This window comes from Hypanus sabinus, chromosome 5, assembly GCF_030144855.1.
Source record: "Hypanus sabinus isolate sHypSab1 chromosome 5, sHypSab1.hap1, whole genome shotgun sequence".
In the NCBI taxonomy this organism is placed as follows: Eukaryota; Metazoa; Chordata; class Chondrichthyes; order Myliobatiformes; family Dasyatidae; genus Hypanus; species Hypanus sabinus.
The window spans coordinates 70,210,177-70,236,065 of NC_082710.1; the positions used below are offsets into that span (position 1 = coordinate 70,210,177).

Genomic DNA, 25,889 nt, shown 5'->3' on the forward strand with positions numbered 1-25,889 from the left:
GACGTATAAGTACTTTGATAATAAAAAATCCTTGCAACTTTGAACTGAAGAATAACTTTCCTACTTTTTTTATCCAATTCCTCTAGCAATAAGCTAGTTAACTTTCCAATTACTTGCTGAACTGGCATACCAGTCTTTTGTGAGTTAGATGATCCAATTATCAATCAGGTATTGCATAAAACTGATTGCTGCCTTTCCCTACCATGACAAAAGACCATGATTCCCAACAACATTGTTTGATTGTATATGCTTTCGATACCAGATGTTGGGAAGGTGCTGTATCAATGCAGATTTTCAGACATTATCACCAGCAATTAAAGAACAAGTTAAAATGGCACCTGAGTGATCAGGTCTCACACTTTATTTGGGTGCATGTTAAAACTACTCACAAAATCAGTTACAAAAATAGGCTTTGTTTGATAAAACAATGTTGCACAAACATCTTGACCCAGACTGTACAGGCAACAATAAACAGCTACATTTACATTTAGCAACAATTGATTTTACCTACCAGTTTATTTTAAAAAATGTCAGGAGATCATGAATATAGCATGCAACTTCAGCTGCAAACGTGCATCTGCAGGCAGTTACTGGGAAGAACTCCAGACACCATGATATAAAGAGACTGATAAAGAAAAAAAACAGAAAATGCAAGAAATACAGAGCCATCCTGTCATTGACCCTGTTTAGAGAAAAGACAAGTGAATCCTTCAAGGGTCATCCCTGGGTCAGCATTCATTTTTAATTCAGATTACTTTGTGTTTTGATCATTCAGTTACACCAGGCAACTCTCCAAATGAATACATCTTATCATTTATTTCCATTTTAAATCATTGTTTTTACAAATAAAACCAGTATGGTAAATTAGCCTTGTGAACTTTTGAATGATCAGCAACAAATCCATTCCCATCCCGTCTAGCCTGCCAACATTCCATAGAAGAAATGTGTACACCTAAGTTGTCTTCTTTTGACTTTAATGATAACTTTAGGGTGATCAATGTTGTGATGTCACCTGAAGGCAGCACTAAGGGTTCTTGGCAGCTAATTCCACATGAAGCTTCCACTGTCGAACTCTGTCCCAAGTAGGGGTATGTAACTCAAAAGGGACTGTGCTTCCAAATCTGAAGAATGTCTCCTACTCAAACAGGTGGAACGGTTTTCTTCCCTACAATTGGCTCTAGGTGAGGTTCCTAACTTACTGTCCAATATTGACATATTTTCTCAAGTTGACAACATTTAAACTTATCACATACAGTATTTTGTGTGCAGGGTGCATACTGTTGGTAGAGAGAGAGTGAGAGAACACCAGGGAGTTTTCACCATTGACTGGGGGCTGGATCAGTGCCTGAGATTTCAGAGCTGAGAGGTCTCTGTAATAACTGTTAAACTGCCCTCACTAAATAATTTATCACAGAATGTGATTAAACAAGCACACAAGCTCTTTCATCATTAAAGAATCTAAAGGAATATCCTGTCACATAAATGGAGACAAAATCTACACACTGGGCCAAATGAATGGTTTGATGCATTCTCATGACACAACCTCAAGACACAAATATACCGTGTTTCATAAGGTCAATTCTCCATTATATTACAGTGCTCAAAATGGATATTCCTCAAAGGTTTCTCATCAAAGTGCATCTTTAATAGATAAAGAAAAAAAAACAGAGATAAATAGATAAATATATATATCTCCACATTGCTGGTATCTATTTGACGCCACCAAATATAAGGGGATTTCTTTGCAACCAGTGAATCACGCCTTCTTTCATGCCCTCGTTGTTCAGTCATTATACAGTCTGTGCACCAACACTACAGTGGTCCGGTTGTCTTCTTCAGTCAACATGGAGAAACGTCTGACAGCATGAACTGGAGCACAGTAAGTAAAAACCTTTTGTGAAACTCAGGGGAAAAATGAATCTGATCTTAGCAAAGCTGTCATATCCTTCACTGCCCTACAAAACATGCTCATTACCTGTACAATTGCACTATAGGTTATTGCTTAATCCCCCGTCTCTTAAAACAATTTTTATAAACAATAGCACTGGCCACAAATACTCAATATAGTGTAATGATTGTCCAGTTCTCTTCATCGTATAATGCAATTCACTCCTAATAATACCAGCACAGTTTTAACATAAAACCAGAAATGCTCCAAAATGCGTCCACTACAATAACGAGTAAAGAACCATTGGCATTGAACTTGTGCTTGCGTCAGGAACACATGCAGAACAAGCTCGCTGCTCGTGCGACAATTCACGTTTCATGAGGTCTGGAAGAGCTCTTCAATTATCCTCAGAAGAACCATCTGAAGGTTTCACTGCCACCAGGGACAATCACCCTCTGCAAAAATGAAAGGAAGAAAAGAAATAATAGATTAAAACATACAAAATAGGAAAGAAATCTGTCAATACTAAAGCTGTCACTGCTTCTCACTTATGGACAGGGAGAAACTGTCAAGGACTTTCAGTCCACAGCACAGTCCTACAGGCTAAAGTGAATAATGAATTGTCCTGTACAAGGGGAGGGCTTCAGGGGCTCCTACAACTTACGATGAGTAAAGAGGGACAAGTCACCCTGAATCTCCTGTCAATATACTGTTTAGTCCCTCCAGACTTCACAGTACAGCCTGACCTGCACTAATTCAGAGCAGCAACACTGCTCATGCCAAAGTCTTAGTCTAGTGTAAAATGCAGCCAAAGCTACTGTACAGCAGTTTAATGTTTTAAGTGCGTACATGAGTGAATTGTGAGGAAAGGTAAACTTACAACAGAATAAAGTTATTGGTGTATTAACGGTACAGTAGAGGCAATTAGTTAAGAAGACCAAATTTATCAAGCCAAATTTAGAAATTAAAGTCAACACATTTGGGTCAGCCCCAGGAATTGACTTATTATGAAAACCAGTGGAATTTTGTGAAATGATTCACACAGCCCTTGGAAAAGCATGCTTTCTCATTCTACTCTGCCTTAAACGTGATCCCTATCCCACACAATGTGGGTAAATGCTTAAAGCCCTCAAGGTCTGGTCCACTGAAAACTTAGTGAGGGTCATAGTAATTCTCATATACAGCTGTCTTCTCCCCCCCCCATATTACAAAGGTAGAGTGTTCCCATGAAACCTTTCTTAAGCCGAAATGGCGTAAAGCAAAGAACCATCAATTTATATGGGAAAAAACTTTATAACAGCGAAAATCCTCTCTGTAAGCGAAAACTAATGTAGGTATTTTATAAAAGCGAAGTGGGGTAAAACAAACATTCATGAAGCGGGGGACACCTGTACAGTACAGTAGTCATTCTATCCAGGTGAAACACACAATCCAGTGGTGGGTTCAATACTGGATAAGCACTACTTCCCTTGTAGGTCTCTTAGACCTCTTGTGCCCTACCACCACAATAGGTGCAATCTCACTGGCTCTGCACTTGGCTTTGGACCTCCTGGACAAGAGCAATACCTACTTCAGGCTGCTATTTATAGACAATAGACAAAAGGTGCAGAAGTAGACCATTCGGCCCCTCGAGCCTGCACCGCCATTTTGAGATCATGGCTTATCAATTACCATCAATACCCGGTTCCTGCCTTGTCCCCATATCCCTTGATTCCCCTATCCATAAGGTACTTACCTAGCTCTTTCTTGAAAGCATCCAGAGAATTGGCCTCCACTACCTTCTGAGGCAGTGCATTCCAGACCCCCACAACTCTCTGGGAGAAGAAGTTTTTCCTTAACTCTATCCTAAATGACCTACCCCTTATTCTCAAACCATGCCCTCTGGTACTGGACTCTCCCAGCATCTGGAACATATTTCCTGCTTCTACCTTGTCCAATCCCTTAATAATCTTATATGTTTCAATCAGATCCCTTCTCAATCTCCTTAATTCCATCGTGTACAAGCCCAGTCTCTCTAACCTCTCTGCGTAAGACAGTCCGGACATCCCAGGAATTAACCTCGTGAATCTACGCTGCACTTCCTCTACAGCCAGGATGTCTTTCCTTAACCCTGGAGACCAAAACTGTACACAATATTCCAGGTGTGGTCTCACCAGGGCTCTGTACAAATGCAAGAGGATTTCCTTGCTCTTGTACTCAATTCCCTTTGTAATAAAGGTCAACATTCCATTAGCCTTCTTCACTGCCTGCTGCACTTGCTCATTCACCTTCAGTGACTGATGAACAAGGACTCCGAGATCTCTTTGTATTTCTCCCTTACCCAACCCTACACTGTTCAGATAATAATCTGCCTTCCTGTTCTTACTCCCAAAGTGGATAACCTCACGCTTATTCACATTAAACATCATCTGCCAAGTATCTGCCAACTCACCCAGCCTATCCAAGTCACCCTGAATTCTCCTAACATCCTCATCACATGTCACACTGCCACCCAGCTTAGTGTCATCAGCAAATTTGCTGATGTTATTTTCTATGCCTTCATCCAAATAGTTAACGTAAATGGTAAACAGCTGTGGTCCTAATACCAAGCCCTGTGGCACCCCACTAGTCACCACCTGCCATTCTGAGAAACACCTATTCACCGTTACCCTTTGCTTTCTATCTGCCAACCAATTTTCTAAAAATGTCAATGCCTTCCCCCCAATGCCCTGAGCTTTGATTTTACCCACCAATCTTCTATGTGGGACCTTATCAAATGCCTTCTGAAAATCGAGGTACTCTACATCCACTGGATCTCCCCCGTCTAACTTGCTGGTTACATCCTCGAAAAACTCCAACAAATTAGCCAAGCATGATTTACCCTTGGTAAATCCATGCTGGCTCGGCCCAATCCTATCACTGTTATCTAGATATGCCACTATTTCATCCTTAATAATGGACTCTAGCATCTTCCCCACCACTGATGTCAGGCTGACAGGTCGACAGTTCTCGGTTTTCTCCCTCCCTTCTTTCTTAAAAAGTGGGATAACATTAGCCATTCTCCAATCCTCAGGAACTGATCCTGAATCTAAGGAACATTGGAAAATGATTATCAATGCATCCGCAATTTCCAGGGTCACCTCCTTTAGTACCCTAGGGTGCAGACCATCTGGACCTGGGGATTTGTCAGCCTTCAGTCCCATCAGTTTTCTCATCACCGTATCCTTCCTAATGTCAATCTGTTTCATTTCCTCTGTTACCCTATGTCCTTGGCCCATCCATACATCTGGGAGATTGCTTGTGTCTTCCTTAGTGAAAACAGATCTAAACTACTCATTAAATTCTTCTGCCATTTCTCTGTTTCCCATAACAATTTCACCCAATTCAAGGGCCCAACATTGTTCTTAATATCTTCTTTCTCTTCACATACCTAAAAAAACTTTTGCTATCTTCCTTTATATTCCTGGCTAGCTTGCGTTCGTACCTCATTTTTTCTCCCCGTATTGTCTTTTTAGTTAAGTTCTGTTGTTCCTTAAAAACTTCCCAATCATCTGTCCTCCCACTCACCTTAGCTCTGTCATATTTCCTTTTTTTTAATGCTATGCAATCTCTGATTTCCTTTGTCAACCACTGTGGCCCCTTTCCCCCCTTTGAATCCTTCCTTCTCTGGGGGATGAACTGATTTTGCACCTTGTGCATTATTCCCAAGAATACCTGCCATTGCTGTTCCACTGTCTTTTCTGCTAGGCTATCCGTCCAGTCAACTTTGGCCAGCTCCTCCCTCATGGCTCCATAGTTTCCCTTGTTCATCTGCAACACTGACACCTCCGATCTGCCCTTGACCTTCTCAAATTGCAGATAAAAGCTTATCATATTTTGATCACTACCTCCTAATGGCTCCTTTACTGCAAGATCGCTTATCAAATCCTGTTCATTACATAGCACTAAATCCAGAATAGTCTTGTCCCTGGTTGGCTCTTGTACAAGCTGTTCCAAGAATGCATCCCGTAGGCACTCTACAAACTCCCTATCCTGTGGTCCAGCACCAACCTGATTCTCCCAGTACACCTGCATGTTGAAATCCCCCATAACTACTGCAACATTACCTTTGCCACATGCCAATGTTAACTCCCTATTCAACTTGCACCCAATATCCATGCTACTGTTTGGTGGCCTGTAGACAACACCCATTTGGGTCCTTTTGCCCTTACTGTTCCTCAGTTCTATCCACACAGACTCTACTTCTCCTGATCCTATGTCCCACCTTGCAAAGGACTGAATCTCATTCCTCACCAACAGGGCCACCCCACCCCCTCTGCCCACATTTCTGTCCCTACGATAGCACGTATACCCTTGTACATTCATTTCCCAGGTCTGATCTCCCTGCAGCCATGTCTCCATTATCCCAACAACATCATAGTTACCCATTCGCACCTGAGCTTCAAGCTCATCCGCCTTATTTCTGACACTTCATGCATTCAGATATAGAATTTTTAACCCATTTCTCCTCTCTCTGTTTGAATCGCTACCTATTGTGCCTAACCCAGCTCCCCGAACACCCATCGGGCTATACACCCCTAGAATTTTGTTGTCCTTCCTAAATTTACTTATTCTTTCAACACATTTAACTCCATGTTCCGTCAGACCATCCCTTTGTACATGAGTCCTCCTTATCACTTGTTCCGCCCCACCTTCCTCAACTACACACTTAATAACCTGGAACCGTGTAGTCCCCACCTGTCCTTTATTCTTCCTCTCACTATCCTCTCACGAATTCTGGATCCCCACCCCCTGCAAATTTAGTTTAAACCCCCCCCCAAGAAGCACTTGCAAACTTCCCTGCAAGAATGTTAGTACCCCTCCAGTTCAGGTGTAAACTGTCCCTTCGGAACAGATCCCACCTTCCCTGGAACAAAGCCCAATTATCTACAAACCAGAAGCCCTCCCTCCTGCACCATCCTCTCAGCCACGTATTAATCTTTATAATCCTTCTGTTCCTTGCCTCACTCACACGTGGCACAGGTAGCAATCCTGAGATTGTTACCCTGGAGGTCTTGCTCTTCAGCTTTGCACCTAACACCCTGAACTCTCTATGCAGGCCCCCCTCACTCATCCTACCCAAGTCATTGGTCCCTACATAGACCATTTATTGATTATATGTCAGCATTCAACACTAACATACTCCCAGTACTAATCAATAAACTTCAAAACCTGGGCATCTGTACTTCCCTCTGCATCTAGATCCTTGACTTCCTCACCAGGAGATCACAGTCTGTGCTATTCAGAAATAACATGTCCTCCACTTGGTCAATAACTCTGCTGGGTGTTTTTTATAGACCACCCAATAGTAACAGGAACATCAAGGAGCAGATAGGGAGACAGATACTGGAAAGGTGTAATAATAACAGGGTTGTTGTGGTGTAATAGTAACAGAGTTGTTGTGGTGGGAGATTTTAATTTCCCAAATATTGATTGGCATCTCCCTAGAGTGAGGGGTTTATATGGGGTAAAGCTTGTTAGCTGTGTTCAAGAAGGTTTCTGGACACAATATGTAAATAAGCCTACAAGAGGAGGGGCTACTTGATCTGGTATTGGGAAATGAACCTGGTCAGGTGTCAGATCTCTCAGTGGGAGAGCATTTTGCAGGTAGTGATCACAATTCTATCTTCTTTACCATAGCATTGGAGAGAGACAGGAACAGACAAGTTAGGAAAGTGTTTAATTAGAGTAAGGGGAAATATTAGAGTCAGGCAGGAACTTGGAAGCAAAAATTGTGAACAGATGTTCTCAGGGAAATGTCCAGAAGAAATGTGGCAAATGTTCAGAGCATATTTGCGTGGAGTTCTGCAAAGGTATGTTCTAATGAAACAGGGAAAGGATGGTAGGGTACAGGAACAATGGTGTATAAAGGCTGCTGTAAATCTAGTCAAGAAGAAAAGTTTACAGAAGTTTGAGAAAACTAGGTAATGATAGAGATCTAGAAGATTATAAGGCTAGCAAGAAGGAGCTTCAGAATGAAATTAGGAGAGCCAGAAGTGGCCATGAGAAGGACTTGGTGGGCAGGATTAAGGAAAACCCCAAGGCATTCTACAAGTATGGCTGGCTGGTGATGTAGTGGCATCAGCACTGGACTTCGGAGCAAAGGCTCCCAAGTTCAAATCCAGCTGACTCCCTTGCACGCTTTCAAGCTTTTGCAAGCTAGAAACTCGGCCTCATAAAAATATGAAAGCTTGCTAAAAAAAATACCGTCATGATGGTATCCCGATGACTCCACTCGGAGTTAAGGGTCTTCTTCATTCTACAAGCACGTGAAGAGCAAGAGGATAAGACATGAGGGAATAGGGCCAATTAAGTGTGACAGTGGAAAAGTGTGTATGGAACTGAAAAGAGATAGCAGAGGTACTTAATGAATACTTCCGTATTCACTGGGAAAAGGATCTTGGCAATTGCAGGGATGACTTACAGTGGACTGAAAAGCTTCAGCATGTAGATATTAAGAAAGAGATGTGCTGGAGATTTTGAAAAGCATCAAGTTGGATAAGTTACAGGGACCAGATGAGATGAATCCCAGGCTACTGTGGGAAATGAGGGAGGAGATTGCTGAGCCCTTGGCAATTATCTTTGCATCATCAATGGGGATGGGAGAGGTTCCAGAGCATTGGAGGGTTGCAGATGGTGTTCATTCAAGGAAAGGAGTAGAGATAGCCCCGGAAATTACTGACCAATGAGTCTTACGTCAGTGGTTGGTAAGTTGATGGAGAAGATCCTGAGAAACAGGATTTATGAACATTTGGAGAGGCATAATATGATTAGGAATAGTCAGCATGGCTTTGTCAAAGGCAGGTCGTACCTTATGAGCTTGATTGAATTATCTGAGGATGTGACTATACACATTGATGAAGGAAGAGTATTAGATGTAGTGTATATGGATTTCAGCAAGGCATTTGATAAGGTACCCCATGCAAGGCTTATTGAGAAAGTACGGAGGCATGGGATCCAAGGGGACATTGCTTTGTGGATCCAGAACTGGCTTGCCCACAGAAGGCAAAGAGTGGTTATAGACAGGTCATATTCTGCATGGAGGTCGTGTGCCTCAGGGATCTGTTCTGGGACCCCAATTCTTCATGATTTTTGTAAATGACCTGGATGAGGAAGTGCAGGGATGGGTTAATACATTTACTGATGATACAAAGGTTAGGGGCATTGTGGATAGTGTGGAGGGCTCTCAGAGGTTACAGCGCGACATTGATAGGATGCAAAACTGGGCCAAGAAGTGGCAGATGGAGTTCAACCCAGATAAGTGGTTCATTTTGATAGGTCAAATATGATACTAGAATATAGTATTGATGGTAAGACTCTTGGCAGAGGGATCTCGGAGTCTGAGTCCATAGGACACTCAAGGTTGACTGTGTGGTTAAGAAGGCGTACGGTGTATTGGCCTTCATCGATCGTGGAATTGAGTTTAGGAGCCGAGAGGTAATGTTGCAGCTATATAGGACCCTGGTCAGACCCCACTTGGAGTACTGTGCTCAGTTCTGGTCGCCTCACTACAGGAAGGATATGGAAGCCTTAGAAAGGGTGCAGAGGAGATTTACAAGGATGTTGCCTGGATTGGGGAGCGTGCCTTATGAGAATAGGTTGAGTGAACTCGGTCTTTTCTTCTTGGAGCGATATAAGGTGATGAGAGGCATTGATTGTGTGGATAATCAGATGCTTTTTCCCAGGGCTGAAATGGGTAGCACGAGAGGGCACAATTTTAAGGTGCTTGGAAGTAGGTACAGAGGAGATGTCAGGGTTAAGTTTTTTTTATGCAGAGTGGGAGTGCATGGAATGGGCTGCCGACAACAGTGGTGGAGGCAAATATGATAGAATCTTTTAAGAGACTCCTGGATAGGTACATGGAGCTTCAAAAAACAGAGGGCTATGGGTAACCCTAGCTAAGTTCTAAGGTAATGTTCACCACAGCTTTGTGGGCAGAAGGGCATGTATTGTGCTGTAGGTTTTCTATGTTTCCTATGCTGATAGTCAACACCACCGCACATCAATGATGCATGCTAAGCCCACAGCTTACTCTCTGTACACCCATGACTGTGTGGCTAGGCACAGCACAAGCACCATCTATAAATTTGTCAATGGCACAATTGTTGTTGACAGAATTTTAGATGGTGACGAGGAGGCGTACAGTATCAAGATATATCAGTTGGTTGAGTTGTGTTGCAACAACAACCTTGCACTCAATGCCAGAAAGACCAAAGAATTGACTGTGGACTTCCAGAAGAGGAAGTCAAGGGAACTCACACCAATCCTCATCAAGGGATTAGCAGTGGAATGAGTGAGCAGTTTCAAATTCCTGAGTGCCAACATCTCTGAACATCTGTCCTGGGCCCAACATATTGATGCAATTACAAAGAAGCCATGACAGTGGCTATATTTCTTTAGGAGCACATATGGCTTTTGGGGATCAGCAAAAGCCAACACCGGGGCCTGGGTCAGCGCCCTTTTCAAAGATCGGAACGCCTCTTCACATCGATCATCCGATCTCGTGCCCAAAGGTTCCGCCGGGTTCCAGTAGCCTCCATCGTCTTGCCTCCAGTCCCCCTTCCTTTTCTTTCCCAGCGGGGGGATAGCAACACAACAGCTGAGTCAACAGGTGACACATTTTGGCATATCCTTTCACAAATCGGCGGTAATACCCACAGAACCCCAAAAATGAGCGCAGAGCACCCACTTTCTGGGGTCTCGGCTAGGTGGTCATGGCCTCTATCTTGGTTGGATCAGTAGCCATTCCCTCTTGCGAAATGATATGGCCAACGTAGCTGACCGATGACTTGCAGAACTGGCAGTTGTCCAGGGAAAGCTTCAACCCTTCTTCATTAAGCTGGTTTAACACCTTTAACAGCCTCTCCTCATGTTCCTTCAAAGTCGATCCAAACACTATCAAATCGTCCAGGTACACCAGCACCTCCAACAGATTCATATCCCCCGCAGTTCTCTCCATGAGCCTCTGGAAGGTGGCTGGGGCCTCCGATATGCCTTGGGGCATTCTTTCGAACTGAAAGAACCCCAGCGGGCAGATAAAAGCGGTCTTCTCTTTATCGGCCGCACTCATCGGGATCTGGGAATACCCACTTCTTAAGTCCAGCACACTGAACCACTTCGCACCACTCAGGCAGGCCAGCGCATCCTCGACCCTCGGGACAGTATATTGATCAGGGACAGTTCGCCGATTCAACGTCCTGTAGTCAACACACATGCGCACTCTCCCATTCTTCTTCCGTGCCACCACTATTGGGGACGCATAAGGACTTCGAGACTCAGCTATGATTCCAGCTTCCTTCAACATGCACAAGTGCTGCCACACATCTTCAACATCTGCCGGGATCTCTCTCGGAACGGGGTGTCCTCCGTCACCCAGATGGTGTGGCAAGTGCTTTTGGAGCAGCCCACATCAAACTCGCCCCGAGAAAAAACAGCTTCCATCTTCAGCATCTTTTCCACTAGCCTGCGTTTCCACTCTGGCGCCACAGGAGAATCCCCGAAGTTAAAGGCTTCAGCAGTCAGCTCCCTTCGATGCTCCAATCCCTCCCCGTTAGGGGTCCTCACTGGTGTGCTAGACATTACCGTCACCGGGAACAGGTGTGCCAGCGGCATTCCCCTCTTAAAGGTGATTTCTCTTGCCGTAGTTTTCCTGACAACTACGGCTATATGCCTTGCATGTACCACCCCTGGTCTCTGCACTTAGGGCCTCACCAGCGCCCCTGCCAGAAATCGTGTCTCCCCTTCAAGATCATCCAGGGTGTCTACTAACAGGGCTTAGCCTGTCGGCACTCCAGGGAATCTGGGGGTCCCCATCACGAGTGCTACATCCCCTGGTCGTATCACCTTAGGCTTCGCCTGCGTACACCACACTGTCTCTCATTTACACTCTGGGTCCAGCCCCTGGGGGGCACCCCCTTCTTCGAATATTGCTTGAAACACTGGATGCACCAAGAGGGTCTCCAGAAAGTGTTCCCCCCTTTCTCCTTACAAGCTCCCAGGAGCCATCGCACAATGGGGGAAGTTAGTCCCCACCAGGAGGGCAGCACCTCCAGTTTCCACTGGGTCCGGACGCACCAACACCAACGTCTCAATAGCTTCGGACACTCCCACACCACCCTCCGAGAACTCCAATCTCACCGATAGGTACCCATCGTATGGGTAGTCACTCTCGCTCACACCCCAAATCTGCAGGGCATCAAATAGGGTTACGGGCAAATGCTTTAGATATAAGTTGTAGAATGACCGGTACAATAAGGTCACCTGCGATTCCGTATCAAGAACGGCTTTTGCGTAAACTCCCTCTATCCGTAGACACACTCTGGCATGGGGTCCTACCAGCCCCTCCAGAATAGAGGCGTGGGCACCCGGTGGTCCCCTGGCTGATCTCTGGGAATGTGTTCCTCCAGAGGCTCCAGTCCACTCCCTCACTGAGCCTCTCCTGAGTTTCCCAACACTTCTCCCTTCTTAGTCGCAGGGGGGGCTTGCCCTCTGCGGGACTCCTTGTCTCTCACAATCCCACCTAAAGTGTCCCTCCTCTCCACAGCTATAGCACATCCTTGGCCGCCCACAGTCCCGCCTGAAATGCCCCTCTTTCCCACAGTTAAAGCACACGCTGCCCACCGCCCCTCCTCTCCCAGGACAGCTCCCGCTCCCAACCCACTGCACTGGCCGCCCCCAGGAGTGGGTACCTCCCCTGTCCTTCCCCTCCGGAGGGGGGTCCCTACTCCCCTGGGGGTTGTCAGTCCTCCACCCAGCCACCACTTCCTGTATCGCTGAAGATCGCTCCCAAAGGCCTGAGCCCCTTTTCCCAAACTTAACACCCGCAATAATGCGTCTCCCGAAACTCGAAAATCCACTCCGCTCACTAGACAGGCATACTGCACCAGTACATCTTCCAACTCGCACCAGTTAACAATCTTATCTCTGCCCATCTCCGCACTGCTGCCTGCGCGATTCCACAGTCCCAGACAATCAAATCCCGGATGAGCCCCCACAAATGTAACACTTACCCAACAGGCTGGTATATGTCTAGGGGAAAAGGAGATCCAGCCACACACCAACCCCACCACCTGTACACGCAATTGCTGTGGGAATCAAGTTTATTCTGCGCGCACACACACAGTATCAAACACACACCAGATACCGTTATGAAATACACTTTTAAAGATTTTACTAAAACTAAAAGATTACTATGCAATACAATATATATAAAAGAAAAGAAAAAGTAAAAGGCACCAACTTATCAAAGTTCAGTCAGTTTAGTGCACATCGTTGGAGCTCAACCATCGAACCATTCGAGCCCTCGTCACTTTCCTCCGACCTCCACATCCTCGCACCTGGGACCACCCAGGTGGTCGACTGAGCAGTGCAGCGCACGTCCACCTTCCTCGGCGTCTTCTTCCTGACTCCCCCGAAAAGACCGCAAAAACCCCCAAGCTCCCAGCCTCACCAGACAAAATAACATTCCCCATTGGTCAACAAATGAATACAATCCCCATATCAGCAAGTCTAAAGCTAAACAACTGTGAGAGAAACACTTATCAGACAAAGAAGCGTTCCTACTCTTAACAAACCAAAGAAGCCATTTTGAGTAACATACACAGGACATTGTACAGGAGTCTGAGGAGATGTGGTATGTCACCAAAGACTCTCGCAAATTTCTACAGATATACCACGGAGAGCACTCTCAGTGAGTGCATCACCGTCTGGTATGGGGAGGCCACTGTACAGGTTTAGAACAAGTTGCAGAAGGGTGTCAACTTAGCCAGCTTCACCGTGAGCACTAGCCTCCCCAGCAACAAGAACATCTTCAAAAGGCGATGCCTCAAAAAGGTGGCATCTATCATTAAGGACCCTCTTCACCCAGGACATGCCCTCGGCTGATTGCTACCATCAGGGAGGAGGTACACGTGCCTGAAGACACACATTCAATGTTTTAGGAACAGTTTCTTCCCCTCTGCCATTAGATTTCTGAATGGGCAATGAACCAACCCGCAAACACCACCTTGCTATTTTTTCTCTCTTTTTGCTCTATTTATTTCATTTTATTTCATATATTTCTTATTGTAATTTTTATTTTATGTGTTCCATTGTATCTGCTCTCATTTTTAAACAATGATAAATTCATTTCATCATGATTACCCATTGTTACTGTTTCTCTGACATTAAATCACAAAGGCTCAATTTTGCAGACAGCACTATCCTGTGACTGTGCAGTTATATCTCTCATTTCATAGGGCCATTCAGCTTATTTATGTCAATCCTACCCAAGAGTCGATTTCAAGTATATCCAATTTCTCAGCCCTTTTTCTATCAGCCAGCAGGTTTTACCCCTTCTAGTGCTCAGCCAGACAGTGAGAATGGTGAGCAGTTCTGACTTTCAGGAAATCAGTTTCAGATTGTGACCACTCAATGAATAAAATCATTCTTTATCAACTCCTCACAACTCTTTCTCCTGATTTCCTTCAATGTATGCTCACTTACCGGCCTCTCTGCTGAAGCTCAAACGTCCCTTTCTGGACTCCTCATCATTTCACACAACTTTAGCCTGAATTTTTATTTTATCCATTACTTTTCTTAGTGCAATAGGTCTGAACAAACATTTGAAAATATATTACCATACTGTATATAAACATAACTAATACTTTTAGGAGATCTGTCATATATTAGAACTGGTACACCCTTTGCCTAGGCTCCATGTCTCTCTGGGCTGCTGACCAGCATCAGTACAATCATAACTATGCAGAGAGCCACCAGGGTCCTCAAGGTGAGAGGTCAGTGCCTACAGTGAACAGCTGCTCTTCAGCACTCTCCAACAGGGACTGTAGCCTTCAGTGATACCTGCTCCATCTTGTTGCCATTCAAAGCCCCAGCCTTTATCTCAAATTCCCAAGCAAGAGCACAACATCCAATCCAGAATAGCTGATCCCCTAGTGGGCTCAACCACAAGCTGCTCTAAAAAGCCATCTTTTAGGCATTCTATAGATTCCCCCCCTGGGATCCAACACCAACCTGAAATCCCCCATGAATTTTGGAACAATGCCCTTCTGACATGCATTTTCTATCTCCCATTGTAATTTGTTGCCCACATCTTTGCTACTGTTCAGAGGAAAATGGTCAGAGGGGTTGGGGATAGGCAAACTGAATTCATGCATGAATTCCTGGACAATTGGAGAACAGTTATTTCTTGTGCACTAAAATAAATATACAAAGATTTATGGAAAAGTACATAATTAACATAACTTTCATCCATGCAAATATTGAAAAAATATTAAAAAAATAAAACTGGAGTTTTGATTAGCAGAGATTTTGCTCATTGGCATTTTCTGCACTGTATAAACGGAACCCTTGACAGGAATTCCAGATGTGAACTAGCCAATGCCACATGTGCAATATACAACCCCCTTATAGCAGACTATAGCTGATCAGTGTTGTCATTTCAACCAATACAGCCTCACATAAATCAAGCCAGCAAGGCTGTTATACAGCCGTTCACAAACTTAGCAAAACACGGAATATGTGCGATTTACCTTTACTCATGGCAACATCCCTTACTGATCAAGTTCAAAGTCACTTCTACGTAATTTACATCAAAAATCTTATTCTGAGAAAAGTTTATAATTTTTTTATTCATATGTGACCCTGCAATGAATATAACTACAGATATACATGACCATGAGCAAAGGGCAGTAAGTGGTGTAATTTGAGTTATACATATGTGTCCTTTAGAGGAGTACAGAATGGACAGTCTCAGTATAGTCCTATAAATAGCTTCAATACTGTTCTTAGTCCCCAGACAGCTCGGCAATGATGAAATTAGAGGTATGGCATGATAATCAGGAATGATAGTGTGATTCCTGGTATCTGTAGAGCAATGATATTATCAGAAGTCACTGAGGGTCACTGATTGAGGTGTAAGTTACATATTGGTCTATGGAATTTTTTTTGCCACGGAACATATCACCTCACTAACTGGAAAATCTGGATAATTTTTTGAAACAGAGGAGATCTATAGTGATTGCTGATCTTCATTTTAGGCTGCTTTAGCAAAGATTTCACAGACACAACTGGAAAAAAACATGTTTTCTGTGCTGTAAACTTCCATGGCATCTTACTACAATATAAGGAATACTGACACAAATGTATGAGGACTTGATAATAGCCAATAGGGTAGTCAGGAGTGTTCCATAAGGAACACAAACACTGTAAACATTATTAAACAAAATATTGTTAGGAGCTTTGCTATTGTCCTCTTGGGAATATTACCACTGAAACACCAATTACTTTTTTCTATAGGCACTGTGCACATTTAACAATAGGGAGTATCCTATAGATGACAAGGAAGCTGAGAGGTTCAATAGATTGATGAAATAACAGAGACTTCTCCATTGCTCTGGTATTTAAGTTACACTTCTGCTGAACTTCCCAACAATGTCAGGTTTAGTCATTATTATAGATGCACAGTAAAATCAGAGACATCTGAGAACTAATAGGTCACAATTTGATGCTGCCGAACATCTGGCTGCATATGATGAAGTTAAATTTTCCTTATATGATGATGGTATATAAAATGTGTGCATGACTATTTAGAGCTGATAACAGTGCGGAATATGATTGACTATGGTGGCCCATTTGAACAAATCAGATTATGAGTTTCTAAAATAAAGTGCATAGACTGAAAAGGAACAGTCGGCCCTCCTTATCCGCGAGTTCCGCATCCGTGAATTCAACCAACCGTGAACTGAGAAACCCGGAAGTGCTCTTCCAGCACTTGTTCGAGCATGTACAGACTTTTCTCTTCTTGTCATTATTCCCTAAACAATGCAGTATAACAACTATTTTACATAGCATTTATATTGTATTAGGCATTATACGTAATCTAGAAATGATATAAAATATATGGGAGGACATGCGTGGGTTATCATCGATCGGGATTGAAAAAATTTGGAAGTTCTCTTACTAAGTTAGTTGGAACAGATACATCCAGTATTATTTAGCGTCAGTTAGTCAAACGTTTGTCTCAGTATATAGTATATATTTTACCTTTCTATGCATATAAAACACTTAAGAATGTGTGTTTCAGTTCCCGAGTGCTAGCCAGTGACAGATCGCTTTTGATTTCGCTCTCCACCATGCCGGGTTGATGTGGAGGATCAAAAACTCAAAACCCAAAAACCCAATAATTAAAGCACCGCGTTGCTTGGTAATAATTGTAGCTTTCATTGAGCCAGGGCCTTTCTAATTTTCTCCTTCAAATTGTTCCAATCGTTGACCAATGTAGCCCAATGCTTTTACAATGACATTTCACTTTTTTTCCACTCGCTTTATTATTTCCACTTTATTTTCAACCGTGATCGTGATTATTTTTGTGGACAGAAACAGTGTGGATTCAGAGCTCCACCACCGGGTCCTAATGTCCACCGCATTGATGCAGGTTAAATAAGGTCTGGGGTTCCACTGGGTCCTAAGGTCCACCACATCGATGCAGGTTGAATAAGGGACTTGAGCAGCCACGTTTTTTGGTATCTGCGAGGGGTCCCGGAACCAATCCCTCGTGGATAAGGAGGGCCGACTTTATATGAGAGTAAATAAATTCAAGACTAAAACAGCATGAGAAAGATAAAAGGGAAGACACTATTCATTATCACCTTACACAACTTTATGACATCCCAAAGCTTCTTATATCCAAAGACTCAGAGAGATTGTGACAGTCCTTTTCCCCCAGAATAAGGTCATCTAAAACTAAAGGATATAGGTTAAGGGAAAAATCTAAAGGGAGTCAGGGGTGGTTGGTATATGAAACAAGGAAATGATAGAGATGGGCAAATGTAATACCTACAACAAATTCAGATGGTTATGAGCCAAATGCAGGCAAATGGGACTGGCTCAGACTCACCTTTGGATGAGTTGGGTCAAGGACCCATTCCATACCATCTAAGTCTTTGATTCTAAGCCAGCCCAATCATTCAATACCATCTACACTGATCAATGCTGCCTCATCCTATTCTATGACAGTTCCCCATCACACACACAATTCCCACCTTTTGTCATAAATAGATCCAACAATCTGGCCTCTCTCACCATCAGAGGCAGAGAATCACATAAGTTCACTACCCTCAGAAGAAATTTCTACTGGAGGCTATAGCTTTAAGGTGAGAAGTCAAAAGTTTAAATGGATGTGTGAGGGAAGTTTTTGTTTATTACACAGGGTGCCTCGAATGCAATGCCAGAGTGGCAGTGAAGGCAGATACCAAAGTTGGCATTCAAGAGTCTTTTATTTAGGCACAAGACTATGCAGGGAATGGTGGGATACAAATCATACGCAGACAGAAGGAATTAGCTTAACTTGACATCATGCTCAGCAGACATCATGGGCTAAAGCATTGTTCCTGTGTGGTACGTACCTTAGTTTTAAATTATCAGCTCTTTATTTTGTAGCTGGCTCCCCAGTTCATGATTCTCCCATTAGCGGCACGATCCCAACATTCATCCTGTCAAGACCCCTTAGGATCATACATGTTTCAATAAGGTCACTCCTCATTCTTCTGGACTCTCTTGATAAAACAACCTTTTTTCATTGCTGGTGAGTTTCCTTTGGACAGCTTCAAACTCTCCTATACCACTTTTTCAGGGAAGGGTGCCAAAACTGCCCAGTATTCCAGCCCTGGCCTCATCAACACTGTGTATAACTGTAACAAAACCTCCCCCTTGTTAAACTCAACCTCTTTGCAAAAAAGGCCAACACAATCTTTACTTGTTTAACTACCTGATAGATTTATGATTCATGCATTCATTTGCAGTCTCTCTCCATTGATAATCTGCCTTTTGATTCCACTTTCTGAGGTGCATGGTCACATTAAACTCCACTTTCCAATTTTTTGCTTAGTCACATATTGTGTTGCATTGTCACAATGTCCTCATAACATACAGTACCAATATTTATGTACCATCAGCAAACCTGGAAATCTCATTTGGAAAGCTGAGCATAAATACATGGATTCTAGAGATTCTTTGTCTTCTTCCATTCACCACTCTGGCTCCTCTCTTACCTCTTCTTTTCTGCTCACCTGTCTATCACCTGGTGCCGTCCTCCTTCCCTTTCTCCCATGGTCCATTCTCCTCTTCTATCAAATTTCTTCTTCTTCAGCCCCTTCCACCTATCTCCTCCAACTTCTCACTACATCCCCCCTCCCCCACCCACCTACCCCCTCATTGAGCTTCACCCATCACTCTCTAGCTTATACTCCTTCCCCTCCCCCACCTCCTATTCTGGCTTCTGACTGACCCCTTCCGAACAAGGGTGTTAGCCTGAAACGTCAACCATTTATTCATTTCTATAGATGCTGTCTGACCTTCCGAGTTCCTCCAGTATTTCTATGTGTTGAACTGAAAGCTGAGAACTGATCTTTGGGAGTACTCCACTTGTTACAGCCCTTCATCCTGAGAAAGATTCATGATCCCACTACTGACTAGGTTTAATTATATTCATTTTCCTAGGTGATTAGTATTTCCTCCTTCGTTATTGACTACGCATCAAATCACCGCAAGGGGCGGAGAGGGAAGGGGTAAAAGAAGCTTGGAGAGAAGCTGTTTTTTATTAAACTGTTCAGGGCAAAGAGGCTAGACTGCACAGACATAGCATGCCAAAGGTTTAAAAGAAAAACCGCCATATATAGCGGCCATCGTCAGAGTGGACTGAGACAGAGTGGGTCGGCTTTGGCTTAATCAGGCTTCGGCGAGAACAGGCAGAGGCGAGGTTTGAACGGGGCACAACTGCGCAAGTGCGTGGAAGTCAGCCTATGAGGCAGCGGGAGAATTTAAAAAGCGAGCAGAGGCTGAGTACGAGCTTCAATCCAGGTGAGGTAAAGCCAAGTAAGCTCCTTTAATTAATTTAATTAGTTAATTAATAAGTAGGTAATGGAGACAGCAGTTAGGGCAGTTGGGTGCTCCGTTTGTAGAATGTGGGAAGTCAGGGTGAGCACAATTGTCCCTGATGACTACACCTGCAAAAGGTGCATCCAGCTGCAGCTCCTGACAGACCGTGTCAGCGAACTGGAGCTGGAGCTGGATGAACTTCAGATCATTTGGGAGGCAGAGGCAGAGGAGTTTCAGGGAGACAGTCACCCCTAGGAGTCAGGAGACAGGTAGTTGGGTGACTGTCAGGAGAGGGAAGGGCAATAGACAGGAAGAGCAGAGCACCCCTGTGTCTGTTCCCATCAACAATAAGTATACCGTTTTGGATACTGTTGGTGGAGACAACCTACCACAGACAAGTTGTAGTGGTTGTGTCTCTGGCACTGATACTGGACCCTCAGCTCAGAAGGGAAAAGAGGAGCAGTAGTGATAGGGGATTCGATAATTAGGGGGACAGACAGGAGGTTCTGTGGAAAAAATCGAGAATCCCGGATGGTCTGTTGCCTCCCTGGTGCCAGGGTCCACGATATCTCGGATTGAGTTCTCAATGTTCTCAAGATGGAGGGTGAGCAGCCAGAAGTTGTGGTCCCTGTAGGGACCAAAGACGTGGGTAGGAAGAGTGAGGAGGTCCTGAAAGGTGAGTTTATGGAGCTAGGTGCCAAGTTAAAGGGCAGGACCTCCGGGATAGCAATCTCAGGATTGCTACCAGTGCCACGTGCAGGTGGGTTTAGAAATGGTAAGATAGTGCAGATCAACACGTGGCTGAAGACATGATGCAGGACGGAGGGCTTTAGATTTATTGATAATTGGGCAGTTTTCCAGGGAAGGTGGAACCTGTTCTGGCAGGACGGTTTACATCTGAACTGGAGGGGGACAAATATTCTTGCAAGTAGGTTTGCTAGAGAGGCTCCAAAGGATTTCATCTGGGGGGAGGGGAACCAGATTGTAGGAACAGATGTATGGGAGAAGGAAGAAAAGGAAGACAGTAAAGTTCTTTGTACTGTTAGACATAAACAGAGAGTAAGAGGCGGAGAATTTCTTAAATGCATTTATTTTAATGCCAGAAGCATTGTAAGAAAGGTGGATGAGCTTAGAGCATGGATTGATACCTGGAAATATGATGTTGTAGCTATTAGTGAAACATGGTTGTAGGAGGGGTGTGATTGGCAACTAAATATTCCTGGATTTCGTTGCTTCAGGTGTGATAGAATCCGAGGGACAAGAGGGGGAGATGTTGCGTTGCTTGTCAGAGGAAATATTACAGTGGTGCTCTGGCAGGGTAGATTAGATTAGATCTGATTGAAACATATAAGATTATTAAGGGATTGGACATGCTGGAGGCAGGAAGCATGTTCCCACTGATGGGTGAGTCCAGAACTAGAGGCCACAGTTTAAGAATAAGGGGTAGGCCATTTAGAACAGAGATGCGGAAAAACTTTTTCACCCAGAGAGTGGTGGATATGTGGAATGCTCTGCCCCAGAAGGCAGTGGAGGCCAAGTCTCTTTATGCATTCAAGAGAGAGTTAGATAGAGATCTTATAGATAGCAGGGTCAAGAGATATGGGGAGAGGGCAGGAACGGGGTACTGACTGTGTATGATCAGCCATGATCACAGTGAATGGTGGTGCTGGCTATAAGGGTTGAATGGCCTACTCCTGCACCTACTGTCTATTGTCTATTAGAGAGCTCATCTAGAGAGACTATTTGGGTGGAATTGAGGAATGGGAAAGGTGTAGTAACACTTACAGGGGTATATTATAGACCACCTAAAGGGGATTGAGAATTGGAGGAGCAAATTTGCAAGGAGATAACAGATATTTGTAGTAAGCACAAGGTTGTGATTGTGGGAGATTTTAATTTTCCACACATAGACTGGGAAGCCCAGACTGTAAAAGGGCTGGATGGTTTGGAGTTTGTAAAATGTGTGCAGGATAGTTTTTTGCAGCAATACCTAGAGGTACCAACTAGAGAAGGGGCAGTGTTGGATCTCCTGTTACTGAATGAAATAGGTCAGGTGACAGAGTTATATGTTGGGGAGCACTTCGGGTCCAGTGATCACAATGTCATTAGTTTCAATATAATTATGGAGAAGGAAAGGACAGGATCTAGAGTTGAGATTTTTGACTGGAGAAAGGCTAACTTTCAGGCAATACGAAAGGATTTAGAAAGAGTGGATTGGGACAATTTGTTTTATGGACAGGATGTAATAGAGAAATGGCAGTAATTTAAAGGAGAAATTGTGAGGGTACACAATCTTTATGTTCCTGTTAGGTTGAAAGGAATGGTTAAAAGTTTGAGAGAGCGATGGTTTTCAAGAGATATTGGAAACTTGGTTAGGAAAAAGAGAGATATCTACAATAAATATAGGCAGCATGGAGTAAATGAGGTGCTCGAGGAATATAAAGAATGTAAGAAGAATCTTAAGAAAGAAATTAGAAAAGCTAAAAGATACGAGGTTGCTTTGGCAAGTAAGGTGAAAATAAATCCAAAGGGTTTCTATAGTTATATTAATAGCAAAAGGATAGTGAGGGATAAAATTTGTCCCTTAGAGAATCAGAGTGGACAGCTATGTGTGGAGCTGAAAGAGATGGGGGAGATATTATCAATTTCTTTTCATTGGTATTCACTAAGGAGAAGGATATTGAATTTTTGTAAGGTAAGGGAAACAAGTAGGGAAGTTATGGGAACTATGATGATTAAACGAGGAAGTACTGGCGCATTTAAGAAATATAAAAGTGGATAAATCTATGGGTCCTGACAGGATATTCCCTAGGACCTTGAGTGAAGTTAGTGTAGAAATAGCAGGGGCTCTGACAGAAATATTTCAAATGTCATTAGAAACGGGGATGGTGCTGGAGGATTGGCATATTGCTCATGTGGTTTCATTGTTTAAAAAGGGTTCTAAGAGTAAACCTAGCAATTATAGGCCTGTCAGTTTGACATCAGTGGTGGGTAAATTAATATAAAATATTCTTAAGAGATGGTATATATAATTATCTGGATAGACAGGGTCTGATTAGGAACAGTCAACATGGATTTGTGCGTGAAAGGCCATGTTTGACAAATCTTATTGAATTTTTTGAAGAGGTTACGAGGAAAGTTGACGAGGGTAAAGCAGTGGATGTTGTCTATATGGACTTCAGTAAGGCCTTTGACAAGGTTCCGCACGGAAGGTTAGTTAGGAAGGTTCAATCGTTAGGTATTAATATTGAATTAGTAAAATGGATTCAACAGTGGCTAGATGGGAGATGCTAGAGAGTGGAAGTGAATAACTGTGTATCAGGTTGGAGGCCAGTGACTAGTAGTGTGCCTCAGGGATCTATACTGGGTCCAATGTTGTCTGTCATATACATTAATGATCTGGATGATGGCGTGGTAAATTGGATTAGTAAGTATGCAGATGATACTAAGGTAGGAGGCGTTGTGGATAATGAAGTAGGTTTTCAAAGCTTGCAGAGAGATTTAGGCCAATTAGAAGAGTAGCTGAACAATGGCAGATGGAGTTTAATGCTGATAAGTGTGAGGTGCTACATTTTGGTAGGAATAATCCAAATGGGACATACATGGTAAATGGTAGGGCATTGAAGAATGCAGTAGAACAGAATGATCTAGGAATAATGGTGCATAGTTCTCTGAAGGGGGAATCTCATGTGGATAGGGTGGTGAAGAAAGCTTTTGGTATGTTGGCCTTTATAAATCAGAGCATTGAGTATAGGAGTTGGGATGTAATGTTAGAATTGAACAAGGCATTGGTAAGGCCGAATTTGGAGTATTGTGTACAGTTCTGGTCACCAAATTATAGGAAAGGTGTCAACAAAATAGAGGGAGTACAGAGAAGATTTACTAGGATGTTACCTGGGTTTCAGCACCTAAGTTACAGGGAAAGGTTGAACAAGTTAGATCTTCATTCTTTGGAGCGTAGAAGGTTGAGGGGGGACTTGATAAAGGTATTTAAAATTATGAGGGGGATAGATAGAGTTGACGTAGATAAGTTTTTTCCATTGAGACTAGGGGAGATTCAAACAAGAGGACATGAGTTGAGAGTTAGGGGGCAAAAGTTTAAGGGTAACACAAGGGGTAATTTCTTTACTCAGAGAGTGGTAGCTGTGTGGAACCAGCTTCCAGCAGAAGTGGTAGAGGCAGGTTCAGTATTGTCATTTAAAGTAAAATTGGATATGTTTATGGACAGGAAAGGAATGGACACTTATAGGTTGAGTGCAGGCCAGTGGGACTAGGTGAGAGTAAGCATTCGGCAAGGACTAGAAGGGCTGAGATGGCTGGTTTCCCTGCTGTAATTGTTTTTTATATATATATATCATGCCAGCAATAGATAGTAAACTAATTGCCTTCTGTCTTTATTTACAACAGAGTCACACTGCTGCTTCAACACTTTCCCCAGATATAGTAATTTCTGAAAATTTTCACCTAATACACCAAACCCTTCTGCAGTTCCTTTAACTGTCTTGAATGTGCCATAATGTCCTGGCAATTTGTCCATCTTGAGCCCTGGGAGTTTCATGAAAACATAACCCTGCTCAATGGGGATTTCTTTTTCAATGCTGCCACAGGAACATAAGACATATGTGCAGAATCAGCTCATCGTGTCTTCTCTGCCATGCAGTTATGGTTGATTTATTTTCCCTCTCAACCCCATCCTACTGACTTTTCTAAATAGTATGACACCCTTATTAATTAAGTACCCACCAACCTCCACTTTAATGACTTGGCCTCCACAGCCATCTGTGGCAATGAATTCCACACTCTACTAAAAAGTTGCTCCTCGTTGCTGTTCTAAAGTGAAGTACTTCCATTCTAAGGCTGTGCCTTCTGGCCCTAGACTCTCCCACTATGAAAAGTATCTTCTGTACGTCAACTCTATCTAGGGCTTTCAATATTCAGTAGATTTCAATGAGATACACCCTCATTCTTCTAATCTCCAGTGCATACTGGCCAGAGCCATTAAATGCTCCTCATACGTTCATTCCCAGGATTATTCTCATAAACCTCCTTTAAACCAATCCCAATTTTCCCACTCAGTATCTTGCACCACCACTCATTCACTTTTTTCCTGATTTATATAAACATCCTGTTCTGAAGTCCTCTTCCTACTCAGGGAATAACCTAGAGATTATCACTTTCCAATTTTACCCCAAGCTGAAGATGTTCTACGAGTCTGTGGTAGCCAGTGCTATCATGTTTGCTGTTGTGTGCTGGGGCAGCAGGCTGAGGGTAGCAGACACCAACAGAATCAACAAACTCATTCGTAAGGCCAGTGATGTTGTGGGGGTGGAACTGGACTCTCTGACGGTGGTATCTGAAAAGAGGATGGTGTCCAAGTTGCATGCCATCTTGGACAATGTCTCCCATCCACTCCATAATGTACTGGTTAGGCACAGGAGTACATTCAGCCAGAGACTCATTCCACCGAGATGCAACACCGAGCATCACATAAGTCATTCCTGGCTGTGGCCATCAAACTTTACAACTCCTCCCTCGGAGTGTCAGACACCTGAGCCAATAGGCTGGTCCTGAACTTATTTTCACTTGGCCAAATTTACATATTATTATTTATTTATGGTTTTATATTGCTATATTTCTACACTATTCTTGGTTGGTGTGACTGTAACGAAACCCAATTTCCCTCAGGATCAATAAAGTATGTCTGTCTGTCTGACTCAGCAAAACTCCACCCTTGTCCTATCTGTGTAATTTGGGCCAACCTGGACCACAACTTGTTCTTTCCTTTCTTACTCCCAACTTTTTCTCCAGCCTAGAAGAGAGATCCTTAACCTTTGCAGGCAACACAGCCTGTTGGGACTGTCCATTTTTGTTGCAGGGAATTGTGTCTGTTCCCCTATGTTATCTAGGAAGATAATTGTGTCTCTTTCCTCCACTGTTTGATTACTTCCCTGTGCCGTGTGTTGTGTATTCAATACTTCAATAATATTTGAGTAATCTTGTACAGATATTGGTTGATCAAGCATTCCTGTTTGTTTAAATAATTAATTTCAGGTTATATTAAAAATACATTAATTGCATGCATCATCATGCCGCCATGTGATACAAGCAC

The 25,889-nt window shown here is 43.3% G+C and overlaps 1 protein-coding gene across 1 annotated transcript in view; it reads right to left on the bottom strand.

Annotated features, from left to right (window-relative positions):
- Nucleotides 1-374: 374 nt before the first annotated feature.
- The window catches only part of cxxc4 (CXXC finger 4), a 280,723-nt gene continuing 255,208 nt past the window's right edge, over nt 375-25,889 (bottom strand). The window contains exon 2 of the mRNA XM_059969122.1: nt 375-2,343. Within this exon, the coding sequence (XP_059825105.1) occupies nt 2,296-2,343 (48 nt within the window). The 3' untranslated portion in view covers nt 375-2,295. The remainder of the gene's footprint in view (nt 2,344-25,889) is intronic.